This window comes from Charadrius vociferus, unplaced genomic scaffold (assembly GCF_000708025.1).
Source record: "Charadrius vociferus isolate BGI_N301 unplaced genomic scaffold, ASM70802v2 scaffold225, whole genome shotgun sequence".
NCBI lineage: Eukaryota > Metazoa > Chordata > Aves > Charadriiformes > Charadriidae > Charadrius > Charadrius vociferus.
Window position 1 is genome coordinate 330,436 of NW_009648638.1, and position 13,664 is coordinate 344,099.

The 13,664-nt window shown below is 39.3% G+C and overlaps 1 protein-coding gene across 1 annotated transcript in view; it reads left to right on the top strand.

The window, feature by feature from the left end:
• PHF20 (PHD finger protein 20) overlaps positions 1-13,664 on the top strand; it is a 57,315-nt gene that overhangs the window by 18,211 nt on the left and 25,440 nt on the right. Inside the window, exon 9 of the mRNA XM_009886320.1 lies at positions 3,087-3,365. Coding sequence (XP_009884622.1) covers positions 3,087-3,365 — 279 coding nt within the window. The remainder of the gene's footprint in view (positions 1-3,086; positions 3,366-13,664) is intronic.

The window sequence follows — 13,664 nt, forward strand, 5'->3', positions numbered from 1 at the left end:
GGGGGGACTCTCTGGTGGACTCAGAAATTTCACATGATGACATTGTACTGTAAACTTGCTGCTGAATGTGGTTGTGGCTTGAACCTTGGATAATATAGCACAATGAGAATTGAGAGACATTGCTGACGTGAATGCTGAAGCGTTCTTTTTTTTTTTTTTCCTCTGTAGTTGAAGGAGACACTGTTGTTTGACCTTGAGTCTCTCCACTTAATATTGTAATGGCTAATTGAATGCCAGGTGAGGAGTTCTATCTGGTTATAAACATGGAAGGAATAGTAGCTGGTAGGTCTGTTGTTAACTTTCCTCTGTACACAGAGAAAACACCCGCTAAGCTCCTCTGAAAAGGCAAGTGCCCAAAAATCTGAACCTAATACAGCAAAACTTTGACTCAATAGAAACCAGTTTTAGTACCACAGGTTGTAAGCAAAAATTGTAAATATGGGTAAGGCTGGAAGTTGCCCAGTTTAGGTGTTGGTGTAATGCGTGGGCTTCAGAGCACTGGGCTGTGAGCACAGGCTCTGCAGGGGCTCTCCTGGGTGGGGGGTTGGGCATCAGCTTCCTGCTGTGCCCTGGCAGCACGGAGGTCTGTTGTGTTATGTGTAGAGAACGAAGATGCCCCCAAATGTGGTGGTGCCGGTAATGATTTAAGCTTTGTTTCAAACTGTGAGGGATTGTCTGTGTTTTTTAGTACTCTGAATACATTCCTTTTGCATGTTGCAGTAAGTTGTTTTGGTTTTTTTTTTTTGTCTTCTTTCCTTCCCCTTACCATGTGTCTTCGTTATTTCTGTTTCTAAACTAAAGCTAACATGATCCTGTGCTCCTCTTCTAACTTGTAGCTGATCAATTAGAAGCCATTCCCTGTATCTTCTCCAGAATTTGTCCATCTCAATGGAAGGGAAGTGCTCTGAGCTTGGATACAGGGCCTCATCGTGACAGTTGTGTGATGGTATAAGTTTCCCTTGTCATCTTTGTAATATTTTTTGGCTAAATCTTCAGACCCCATTACCCCCTTCTGCTGCACTTAAGTTTTTCCATCTTCATATTAGTTATTAAATAGAAACAAGATCTCCTCCATTGTCCCAAATGCTGGTTTTTAGCTTTACAGTCAGAGAACCTCTCTGCGGTAGCTTTCACTAAACCCACAGGCCGTGTCACTGACTGTTCCTGCAATGTTTTTTCATTCTTTATGAATGCAACTTTTGATAGTGTACACTATATTTTGATTTTGGTATTGGCAAACCATCTCATTCTGTGATGATCTCTCTGCTAGTGTGATCCAGTTGTTTGGCTTTTTTGCAATCTTATTACCATAATTGCTTGAAGCAGCATCCCTGTCAGCATGTTCTTAATATGGCTGTGCCAGTATGTCTTTCTCTTTCTCCTTGTCATTGTCTTTGCGAAACACCCAAAAGCAGTGTCTTCATTTCTACTATTTTCTTCTCAAAACTAACTGAATATTCTTTTAACTAGTCTGTGTACATGAATTCTTAAGCCTTCCCTGTACATCAGCCTCCATAGTACCATTACTTGTTTTTTGCTACGAATGACTTCACGTTTAGTTTCTTTGTCTTAACGCATTACCTAAAAACTGAATGTGCTTCAGATACAGCTATCTGGGATGCTTTTCTTCACTATGATATAATCTTTACGTATGCAGCTCAGTAACACCATTTTTGTTGATATGTGCTAAATACTTCTGAAGAAGCTGTTACACCAAGATCGTGTTGACGCTACCTTTGATGCTCCCATTGAGTGCGTTCCTGCATATGTGCACTTGAGGAAAGTCTTATTCTTCCTGCACTTATTCTTGTTGGTAATGTTTCTGGGTCCTTTTGTGTTCCTGTTTTCAACTACTACTAATATAATGTCATAATATTCATTCGTGTGCTGCATACCTTTAGTTTGGCATCACTGTTGCTAAGTCGGGGTCTTAGCTTTAAACATTTCTTTCTTAATCCTCCAAGTTTGAAAATAGTTGTAAATGTGGAAATAGTATTTTAGTACTGGCAATACAAGTGGAAAAATTGTGTCTGGAAGCTGTTTTGTAAAAATGACACCTCCTTTCCATTGTCTGCTAGTTGGGGAGGGTTTTTCAGATGCTGTGTGCATATTAGTGATGGACAATTGCCTGGATCTCTCTGTATCTGTGTGTTTCCAAATTTCTACCTCTGCTCTGTTGCATTGCATACAGATACTGGTGACAGTAATCTGATTTACTCTTAGTTCAAAATATTTCTTTTGTGTATTTCTTAGCAAAAACATGAATTAAAAGTTTCTGAAATGCTGGAAATAGGAATTTACCAGATGAAATTTAAGTATATCCCTGGGTTGCAGAACAATGCTCTGTAAAACAGATGCCTTAAAATGATTTTCCATTTGAGTCTGAAGACTTTCCTTGCTTTTTTTGAGAAACTAACTGTAGCTTGTAGGGGACGCTTTATAACAGATGCAAGCAAGTTTCCTTTTGCTTCCTTTCATTCTTCCGTTATTGCTTGAAAATAAAAATGAATTTCAGTTTTACTTGAAAATTGTAGTTCTGACATACTGCTTCCATTGTTCTTGGAAGTATCAGACTTGGGTGGTAGGAGAGGGCATCCAGAAAGCAGGTAGCAGATTAGTTACAAGCAAAGACGCAGAACCGTTTTCCTTGGAAAGTGCTTTCAGCAAAGATGTGAATAGTTATAAGGAATTAAATAAATAGTTGATAGAACATAATCCAGTGTTCTGACTAAAATACACACTCTCGGTGTAATTCGGTCTTGTATCTGTAGTAGCACTCTATACAGTGATATTAGCATTTGCGCAAGGGACTCAAGGAAGCAAATGTTGTTTTCTCACAATAACTGATTTATAAAAGCACTGGTGTCATGACAACCAATTTTTAAGAGCACAGTAAGGCCGAACTTTCCCTTAAAGCTGTTGATCTTAAAGGCAGATGTGGCATTAAAATTTTATGTTCAGCATTTCATAGCTAACGTGTTTGAATGCATGCCCATTTCTTAACTATTTTTGTTGGTTTAAGTTTAGGAAATGGTTTGATAAATATAGCAAATGCATGGGGGCATTTATCTGTTTTGTTCTTCCAGTAACAAAACCTTGTAGGAGAGCAAATTTTCTTGCATCATTAAAAGCTGCAACTGTTGATCAAGATCACAAGTTTAAATGCAAGTTCTTGGACTGTTCAAAATCCTTCCGCAAAGCCAAGTTATTGCATTATCACATGAAATACTTTCATGGAGTGGAGAAAGCTGCAGAATCACAGCAGAACCCCGTAAAAAGAAATATTCAAACCAGAGCTTCTTTGGCCTCTGAAAAAGCTAATCAAGAAAGGTCAAAAAGAGGACGGACCACAGCTGGTTCATTGTGTAAGTATGTTGCTGATCTCTTCCTTTTTTTAAACAGCAGCAGGCAGGATGAGCAGGAAAGAGCAGAAATCGATATTTCTTTTGGGCCGAAGGAATCTCTTTAGGGCTCCATCTTAGTGTATTTCTTTGTGGAGAAGCAGCATAATATATGTAAACATTATATTTTAGAGAAGATAAAACTGAAGAAACTCCCTCATCTACAAATATAGATCATGTTCTGTAATGAGCTGACTATGCAGCTTCTCTTACTCCTTTGTAACAACTCACTTGAGTATTAAAATTCTGTTCTTCTTTCAAAACTACAATTCTCTGAGGTTCTGACTCTCCCCCCCCCCCCCGACAAATATCTAAATAGTGTTGTTCAAAGACTTTTGTCCATTTCTGTATCAAGGAAACAGTTTGGGAAACTCCAGTTCTCTCCTGTTTCTTATTTGGTCTTTATATTTCATGGTCTCACTTCAAGAATATACTTGGGTAGAAATTCGGTACCAGTTGCTGCAGTATTTACCGTTCTTGTTGCTGGACCTGTAGGGAAGAAAGACGTAGTATTTAACAAATGCAATCTCTACAGCTGTACTTGAAAAATATCTTCATGCAACTGATGGGTAGTGGAAAGGGGTAAAAAAGCGTTAGGAAAAAAAAGTATGCTTAAGTTGTAACTGCTTTGCAGTCTTGAGAATCACAGTAACTTCTGCTTCGCTGTCTCATTCTCTGAAGCACTTTCTTCTTAGTGGCTTGCATAGCATCAGAGTGGCAATCTAGGTTGAGTTGGGAACTGCAGTGGTGGTGTTAGTAATGTATCCAAACTTTGTTCTTGTGGACCGACTTCTCTTTGTACTGCAGGTCCATAAAAATTGTCATCTCTTCTGTCTTCTGATAGAGCCTGCTTTTTAAAATCCAGCTTCTTTGCTGAATTCCTTGGTGTTTTTTTTGTCTAAGTCTTCTTCTAATTTGTTCACTGAGCTCTACAGCTCACTACAGTAGAATATATGTAGCCTTTCTTTGCTCAGTGTCTGCTTTTCCTAATGTGTCTGGCAAATGTTTGGTTTTTTTTTTTTTCATTTGAGGTGCTACTGCCTGTTCCTAACAAGATAAGTGTAATTTAACATACTGCTACTACATGTAAACTTCTGTAAGTTTAAATAATGCAAAGGCGTAAGATTTAATTAGATGGAGGAAGATTTTTCCTTAAATGTGTTAGGATATGCCAGCTGGCGTGTATTATACTTTGCATGCAGCTTAACTGAAACGGAAGTATTGCCTGTACAAACATACCTGAGACGAGCGCTTTGTGAAGAATGGCTGCTAACAACTGCACAGGGATCAACACAGGCTTCTTGCATGCTGCGTGTTTTCCCATGAACAGACTTCTGTTCTGCTTCTTGTAATTGCATAATTATTTCGGTTTGAGAAGTTGTTTTCCTGTGATTGTCTTGAATGAACTGACTAGTGACTCAGGATCTTGACCCTTTCATTTATCCTTTCCCCCCAAGTGCACACTGTTGGTTTGACGTCAGCATCTTGACTGCACTGGCAGGTAATTCTTTATGGTGTTGAGTTGTAACTGTATTTGTTTACTTTAAGCCCCACCCCTTTCACCCCCTTGTGGATGGATACTTTTAACCTGGATTGCTTAGATGATGTGCTTCACAGCATATCCCTGCAAGTAGCCCCTGGGTTGTGCTGACGGCTGTTGAACAGTGCCTCAAGGTGGAAGGCGGACCGTAAAGTTTTCAAATCACCTTCACTGTCAAAGCCTGCTATTGTGGAGCTACAGTAAGGTTTTTCTTGATGAGGAAAAGTAGTGTCATCATATATCAGTTATATCATATGTCTGATACTAAGTGCCATTTGTTTTTTCACTCAATGTGTTCTTAATTCTTTTAATTTTTCTTGTGGGAGTACCACACATTCTAAAGCAGCGTTAACAGGGTTTATGAGCTCATACTGTTGCATTTTGTGTTCTGTTCTTCTGTCTTTTTGCAAGCATCTCTTCTGCTCTTAATGTCATGTATAGGAAGACAGCCTGCTAAGCAAGACTTTCTCCATGTCTACTGAACACTTTAATGTCACCTTTTTAAAAGGCTTTTCAGGATGTACTGCTTAGTGAGAGTGAAGGCTTTTGAATACATAATTAAGTACATGGTGGATTTACTTTACATCTTCACAATCCTTTTGTGAGTAAAAATATTCCTGTTCAAAGTGCATATATTTAAATCATTTTACCTTTTGGTACAAATGTCCATTTCTTTTCATATCTTTTGCTATATTAGATAGGTTTTAGTGCTTAAGAAAAAGGTGGCGATTTCTAATAGATAAGACTTTAGAAAGCTTGAGTCTTGTTCCGTAAGCTTGGAGATACTCTTACTTTAGAAGCTTTATCCAACCTAAGTCCTTATCTCACAAGTTTTGTTTTGGAGTTCTGGGGTTCCTTACTGTTTCTGCTACGCATTAAAATAAATAAATGGTGGGCGTGGAATATTGGCTAGATTTTAAGTGTTCCTATAGCTCTAGAAAATTACGCAATATTCAGAACAGTAGCAAAACCTTTTCCTTGAAGTACCTAAGCTTAAAATTTCAACACATAGAAGATGGATGTAAGTGGTATTCAGTGACCGGGTTGTGGGATGCAGGAAAGAAACAATTTGAGTATAATTCCTTTGCACTGAAGACTCTGAAATTTCGACACCTGAAATGTAAATTGTACCACTTGGCATTGGCCTCAAAATTTGAGTGAGCTGGAAAGGTTAGTGTGGAACTGATTTGTCCTGTCTCTCCCTTTTCCCCAAGAAGGATCTTACCTTTGCAATGGCAAATTTGGCAGATCTCCCTAAATTCTGTAGTGGTACTTTGTTGAACAGAGGGGAAGGAACTACCATTCTCTAGCTTGTATTTTAGGTGTGCCTTACTACTCCGAACAGAGTGATGCAGGCTACTGGATGCATTCAGGCAATACTACTTCCATTTGTCAGGAAATATTAGATCGTTATGATGAAACAACTCTTCCACCGGCCCTATGTTATAATACTTACCTCTGTGAGTATTGCTGCTATTTGGTCTTTACTGAAGGAATTGTCCTCGTAAAGAATAAGGCAGTTGATTTTGTGTTCCCCTGGAATATAGGAGATGCAGGCATTTCTGCCCTCAGCTCTTAATTGTGTTGCATCGCTGCAAGTGCATTATGGAGCCACCTGCAGCCCTTCTGTTGAAGAGGAGAATCAAGACTTGCACAAATGTATGTGGATGTGTAAATGTAAAACAAGCTTTTTGTGCGCAGTCTGCAGATGGCTTCTCAAAGTCTTGTCTTGCAGGAGGGAGTTGCTTAAGATTTTGACGGTTCAAATGGAGATGTTCTGTCAATTTATCACTTGGAAATTGAATGTCATGTAGTATCTGTTAAAATTCTTGGCATTTACTTGTTGATTGCTGTAACAAAAAAAGGAATAGAACCACATTCCATGTTCATATACGTTAAACTTTTTGTGGTCCCTTCTCTTCCTCTGCACAACCACTTAGTTTACTGTTGTAGTATGTCATCCCGTACTGTGACTTGTGCCCTACACTTACTGTAAACAGCTTCCTCTGAAGGTGCCAGTTTTCTTTCTGATATATCTATCTGCCCATATTTTATGTGAAGTGCCTGCAAAAGGTTATTTTTAATAAATTTTGTTGTTTCCTGACCTAGATCGCTCCAAGGGCACGAGACATGGAATAGCTTCATTTCATTATCTGTACCTACAACTTATAACTTGAACATCTGAAGTGTGTCTCTTTCTTGACTTTGAGTCTTTCTGAATTGGTGGCTTTCATTTTTTTAGTAACATCTTTTCATTTGGAGGTTCAACAAAATTTAATTCATGCCTTTGTTGAACGATTTTTCTGAAATCTGAAAGTCAACTTGTGCCAGGCTTCAGTGCTTGCACAGCTGATGTGCCTCACCTCAGACCTTGAAGAGGCTCTATGCTTGATAGGTACTGAGAATTTGTCAGGACATTCTAACTTTATTAGATGTGAAAAAGTAGGGGAGTTGATAGGTGTGTGCAAGGAAATGCCATCAAAACCTTCACTAAGGTGGCTTGTGTACTCTTAATAACCACTTAGTAGTGCTGACAGACTCAAAACTGCCCAGAGCACGACTATTGTGCTGCCAGGGACTGTGTCAGTTGATATTCTTACATTCCTAGGACATAGCTCAGTTCCCTTGAGGAGTTTTGCTCTAATGGAAGTTTAACCTGGGTTTGAGATTTTAAAAATACCGTGCAGTATTAAGCCACAGTTTAGGTATGTGGGTGTATAATGGCAGCCTCAGTCCGGCAAGCTGCTGCCAGTCTTGGCTCCGCTGTTCTCCTTGCCATAAGGAAGAAAAGAAAGCAACAGACCTGCAATTAGTAGTTCAGAGACTGTAGAAAATCTGTCCCTACTGAGGAGTCTATAAAAGGTACTTAAAGAAAAAAACATACATTTTGTCAGTAGGTTTAAATTTTTGTGTGTGACCTTATTGTTAGAAAATTCTGCCTACTCAAAGTTAGGCATTAACACAACATACTGTAACATCCTGTCTTAATGCCAGGAATACATGTAAAGAAAAAAGGGGTCTCATCTTTGTGTTACTGATGGGATCCTAACGTGCGTGTATAGCTTAAAACATCTGAGTCATCCAGTTGTCAACTGATGGGTGTTAATACGTGAACCTCTGGCACATGGCTGAGTGATTTTCAGGGTGATCTTTTCGGGGGGTTTCCTGTTTCCTCTGAGTATTGGCTGGTGGATGCCTTTTTGCTAGGCGGTGGAATGTGCACAAGTGACCTGCAAACACAGGGTTTCTTGTTGGATGGAGTAGGTGAAGATTTGTATTAACACCGTTTGCGTTCTGCACAATTCCTGATCATCTTTGGCTTATCTTGAGAATCCTGCATTTAGTTTGTGGAGGATGACTGCGTGAAGTACTTTAGCTGTAAGTCAAGATGATAGCTGGTCTTTCAGTTCTTGAAAATATCGGTGGATATTCTCAGCAAATGATCTCACAGCTGTGGATCGTTAATATTGTCTGATTGACAATTCAGTCTGATTGGCAATTCAGTCTCTTTGCTTTCTGTAAAGGCTGAATTACCTTCTTAATTGGAGTCTGACCTCTTGTGTTCTATGGGACAGAAAGCTGTTGCCTTGTCTGTCCCTGAGTCTTGACGTGCTGAGGTAGAAGTTCTCTCAAGGCTCTGTCCTTATGGTTTCTGCCATGGTTGAGGTGGTTTCATATCTCAGGTCTGTATTCATTAGTTTCTAAAATCCATCACTGCTTCTGGATCAGCTCTTTATATGGAAGCAGATACTTCTCCCAGGTTCAGAGAAGAGAGGCCTGAAGAACTCTATGGAAGTAGGCTGTGGGCAGTTAATCTTCATCTCCAGTGTTTTATGAACATATCTACTGTTCCTCTTAGTGGTATTTAGCATCATCTGAGCTAGAAATTAATCTGCTGGTATTTAATTCCATCCCTGTTCAAGAACAGTGAAACAGTTCACTGCCCTAGATGTCAGGAGGGCTTTTGTGGTGTAGTTGTAGAGAATTGAGTAATTCTAATGATGATCAAAGATATTCTGGGTCACAGAGGTATTAAAGTGTACTAATATTTATTTTGATTTTTGAGTTGGTCATCATCAGGAATGTGTGGAAGTTGTAGCTTAGATGCCACCTGTGTCACAGCTCAGGATAGCTCTGTAAGACAAGTGCAGGTGTCTGCACGGAACCTGCATAGACAGCTTTAGGAAATGCATAGGAGTGTCCTGTGCACAAGCATGATCCTCCTGCTCGCTACAGACTGACAGTACAGTCATCTTATTGCCTTGTAGTCTCAGTAGAGTGCTGACATGGACAAGTGACTTACAAGAGAAGTTAGTTACAGCACTAATAAAAGTTGCAGGTGTTGTCTATGTAAATACGATGTATTGTGCCCTCTGTGTTGGCCTTTCTTGAAACTGCAAATCAGTAGTCCTGTGGTTGGGAGGGGACAGAGGAGTAGGAAGCCTTCTGGAGAATGAAGGTTGGCTCAGGGAGTCCGGAGGATGAAAGTACCTAGGATGCTCTGCAGGTGGTGCTAACGAAGAAGGTGTGACGTTGGGGAATGTGCAAGTTTTAAAGGCATGTGCCTAAATACAAGTTCTTGATTGTTATTGGTTATGCTAAGTAATTGTTCTTTATTCTTTTGGGAGTAATTTTGTAAATGGGCCTGTCAGAATTATACTTGAAAATGTATTGAGAGAAAACAACGCTAATGTGGAAGGCTTACAAGTTTGGGTCTTCATGGCACAAGTTTTAATGTTTACTTTTCCAAAAGTTTAGAATAACTTCCCAGCTTTTAATCTCATCTTCTTCTGAAATTTAGTCTCAACTCCTAATATATATATTTCAGAGTGCTCAAATACATCATAGACCCTCTAAACTTTTCTATCAATGGAACAAAAGGGGTTTCCAAACTATTTGTTTATAACTATTTTTTGTCAGTTTCTGAAGAAAAATACATCCAGTGTGTGATAGAGTACCCTTGAACTTCCCCAAGACAGTGCTACTGGTGGCTGAAAAGTCTTACAGAAATGTATTAACCTTTAAGTGGCATAGGAAATACGACATATTCTTGGCAAAATCTCCATAAACTTCAGTATTGCAAAGCTGAAAAAAGTAATGGACATGGAATGCAGTTTTGTTCCACCAAGAGCCTGTGTGGACAAATCTTAGCCCACAGAAACACCAGATACCAGTCTTTCAAAGAGCTGAAGGTGGGGTTAAGGTGGACACAGGGTTTTTCAAATGTTAATTCATGAAATGGAGTTAAGCTGTTGGGAGAGGGGAAAGGTTTGTATAGATTTTTATATTGTGATTTTGGGGTTCCCTGAGAGGGTGTTCCGTAAATATTTTTGAAGCTTAATGCAGAAAGGTAGGCTTTGGGAAAGGTCAAGAAAGGCTTTTTTACATGACTTCTCATCCTGTGCTGCTACAAACAGTTTGAATTTCAGAAAGTTTGTTAGGACACTAGTGTTCCCAAACAGATTATGAAGTATCTTAATCTTACTTTTCAGCTACCGTGTACCATGGGAAAAAGTTTTATCTGTCTGAACTGATGATGTCTTTTTCAACCCACTAATCATGGAAGTGCTCAGATGAGCAAATTCCTAAAAAAATAGACCTGTATTTAAAAAAAAACAAAAAACAAAACACCAACCCAAACCACCAAAAACAAACAAAAAAAGCCACAACCCAAAAACAAAGCAACAAAAATACTTCTTTATACTTATTCCTGCAAGAGGAGAAGATAGTCCTGTTGAAAATGGAAGGCCATTGTCGTGGTTTGGCCCCAGCTGGGAACAAAGAACCACTCAGCCGCTCACGCAACTCCCACAGCCGTGGGCAGAATCAGAAGGAGCAAGGCAGAAACTCGTGGGTTGAGATAAAAGCAGTTTAACAGAACAGCAAAAGCAAGAGAAAACAATAACAGTAACACCGGTAAAGGAATATATGACGCGATTACAGTGCTGCCGCTCCCTGACTGGACCCACACCACGCCATGACGGATCATGCACATATACTGCATGTGATAAATAACTTAGTCCCAAATCGGGTTGCAATTTAAGTTTACAATTTATTAAATGAATAAATGCAGGCAAGCAGTGCTGGGTCCGCCGGGAGCCTCTGCTCTACCGCGACGAACGCTGTACAGTTCCTGTTTCTGGTTTATATCCTTTCTGCTAATACACATTCTTTAAAAGGTGGGTCTATGCGAATAAATTCCAGGAGTAGGCTTATCTCTTTCTGCGCATGCCCTCGGGGTCTTCTTGGCTCCCATCTGGTGGTCTTCCTGGCTGCCTTCAGGATTACCCCAGATTCCATATATGCGCATGTCCTTCCTCTGCTCACCCTTAGGATGTCTCCAGATTCCATGCATGTACATGTCCTTCCTCAGCTCCCCCTTAGGGTGACTCCAGATTTTTATGGCTTGACACCATACGGTTAACAGCAAAACCGGTCCAAACTAACACACAAGTATGTCTTTTACAAAAAGCTAAAACTATATACATTAACCACTCCATGTCTCTTAGGCCTGTGGTTATACAAGGGTATATAAGACATAAAGTCACATTTCACCATGCGGCCCTAGCATTAGTCCATATTGACACGAATCAGGTGAGCACATTTCACACTGCAGTATATCTTATCAAGGAGTGTTTTCGGGTTTTGATAATTCTTCATGGGCAAAACATGCTACTTGCTACAGTCTTGTAGCTCTTGAGGTAAATAAGCATCCAGGGAAAGGCAGCAGTGAGTTCCCTGACTGGACAGAAAGTACCTTTGAGACAGTCTTGTGTGGAAATTTGGGGTTTAGTTTGATATCTGTCTTCTCTTATGGCTATGAAGCACTATGGCACGTGACTAGAATGTAACCATTTGGTTACAGAAATAGTTATGAATGGCTCCTATTCTTTTTTTCTTTAAGTTCTAGTGCAAGGTCAGTGGGAGAGGACCAGGGAGAAAGTTGTCTGATGACCTTCAGATTTCTGGATTTTGGAGTTTCTTTTGCCTGAAGAGATCCACTTCATTCTGAAAGCTCCATGATGACATGTCTTAATGTGCCTTGTTACAGCTTCAATTTGAAATGTTGGTGAGGGCAGAGTACTTGATACCATTTCTTCTCTGAAGTATACTCTCTTGGACTCTTAGTTCTGTTTTTCAGTCATTTTGGGGGACTGTTTACGATTATTAAGTTAAAGGTGTCCAAGTGAAAATCTTGCATGTAAGTCTGCAGACAAGAAGGAAGTTGCCTTCCGTGTCCACTCAACTCTTGAAATGCTTATGATGATAGAATTGGATGTTCTTGATGAAAGTCAGCAAGGTGTCAGCTTGGTGCTACTGGATCTTATTGACCAAGATACTTGGTGTCATACTCCAAAATGGAGATGTACTTGTCTCGTTTAGTCCATCTGTCCTACATGCCATGAGGCCTTAGCTTTTATTGGCTTCACCTCTCTTTTCCCACGTCCAGGAGTCTTTCAGTAGTAGTTGCTTGCTAGCTGTAGTTAGGAAGATGAAAACTATTTGAACTATTTGACTTGATTTAAATAGTAAGTGGAATCTCAGATGAAGCCATGTCTGTCTCATGATTTTTATGAATTTTAGGTAGTGATCCTGAATTCTTGCATCTCGCTCTCAGTTGAAACACTGGTGTTTCAGTGGTATGTATTAAAAAATGCCCTTCCTTAGTTGTATAGAGCTTCTCTATGCCACTTCTGTATGCCTCATGACAAAGCTCGCTTTTAAATACAAGCTGTGGTTCCTCTAATTAAATCAACAGGGCTCCTTACCCATCTCTCTGCCAAACTGAACTGTTTCTCTTTGCATCTTTCTTCAAAGCTGCAGTATTTCTGGAAGAATAGACCTTTGGGGAAGGCATTTGCATCCACTGTTTCTTTTTTCTTTTTTTTTTTAAAAAGCAAGCAAACCAACAAAAGCATTACAGGATTTAGCATTTAATTCAGCTTCTGTTTAAAAGCTTTGCCATGGTCCAGTTGCTAGGCTGGAGAGCTGAGCAGTGTGTCTGAGCAGAAACACTCCACTTGGACTGCCAGAATTGCTGCTGGTGAAGTAGAATTAGATTTTGAAAGTATTTAAAGCTTGGACTTCGTCTTTATTCTCTTTGTAGATGGTCCTCTACACATAGCCCTAAGGAGTACCCCATATAGAGATGAAAAAATAGAAAAGAGAAGAACTTCAACTCCTGTAAGTGCATTAAATAGTCATCGTCATTCTGTTAGAGAACAAACCAAGGACCACATAGTGAGATCACTGCGGAAGCCTCAAGAAAAAAAAAGAGTTGAAAATGGTACGCCTTTTTAGTTTAACATGGAAAAGTTAAATTTGAGAAAGTTTTGGAAAAGTTATTTAAGTATTGTAAGGAACTGATAATTTTGATAGAAAGTGTTCTGTATACCTTCTTTTAGAGTTTAAATTTTTATGAATGTACAGTATAAAATGCAAGCAGTGTTTTTTCACTGTTTCTTTGCAGTATTTTCAAATGAAGATGCAATATAGGGAATTTTATAAGTTTTCTTGCTATATGCATTGGCGTTTATTCCAAATCAATGTGTAATATTTTCAACATGGAAAAAGGGCATGAAAAGATTCTTGTTAATTTCTTGCTTGTTTGAGATGTGTCTTAATTTTATTAAACTCTTGGTTGTCCAAAGCATTAAATATTTTAAGTAATCCTGAACTTGTTGAGACACCTAAACTTCATAAAAAAAAAGTGAGAGGTGGGG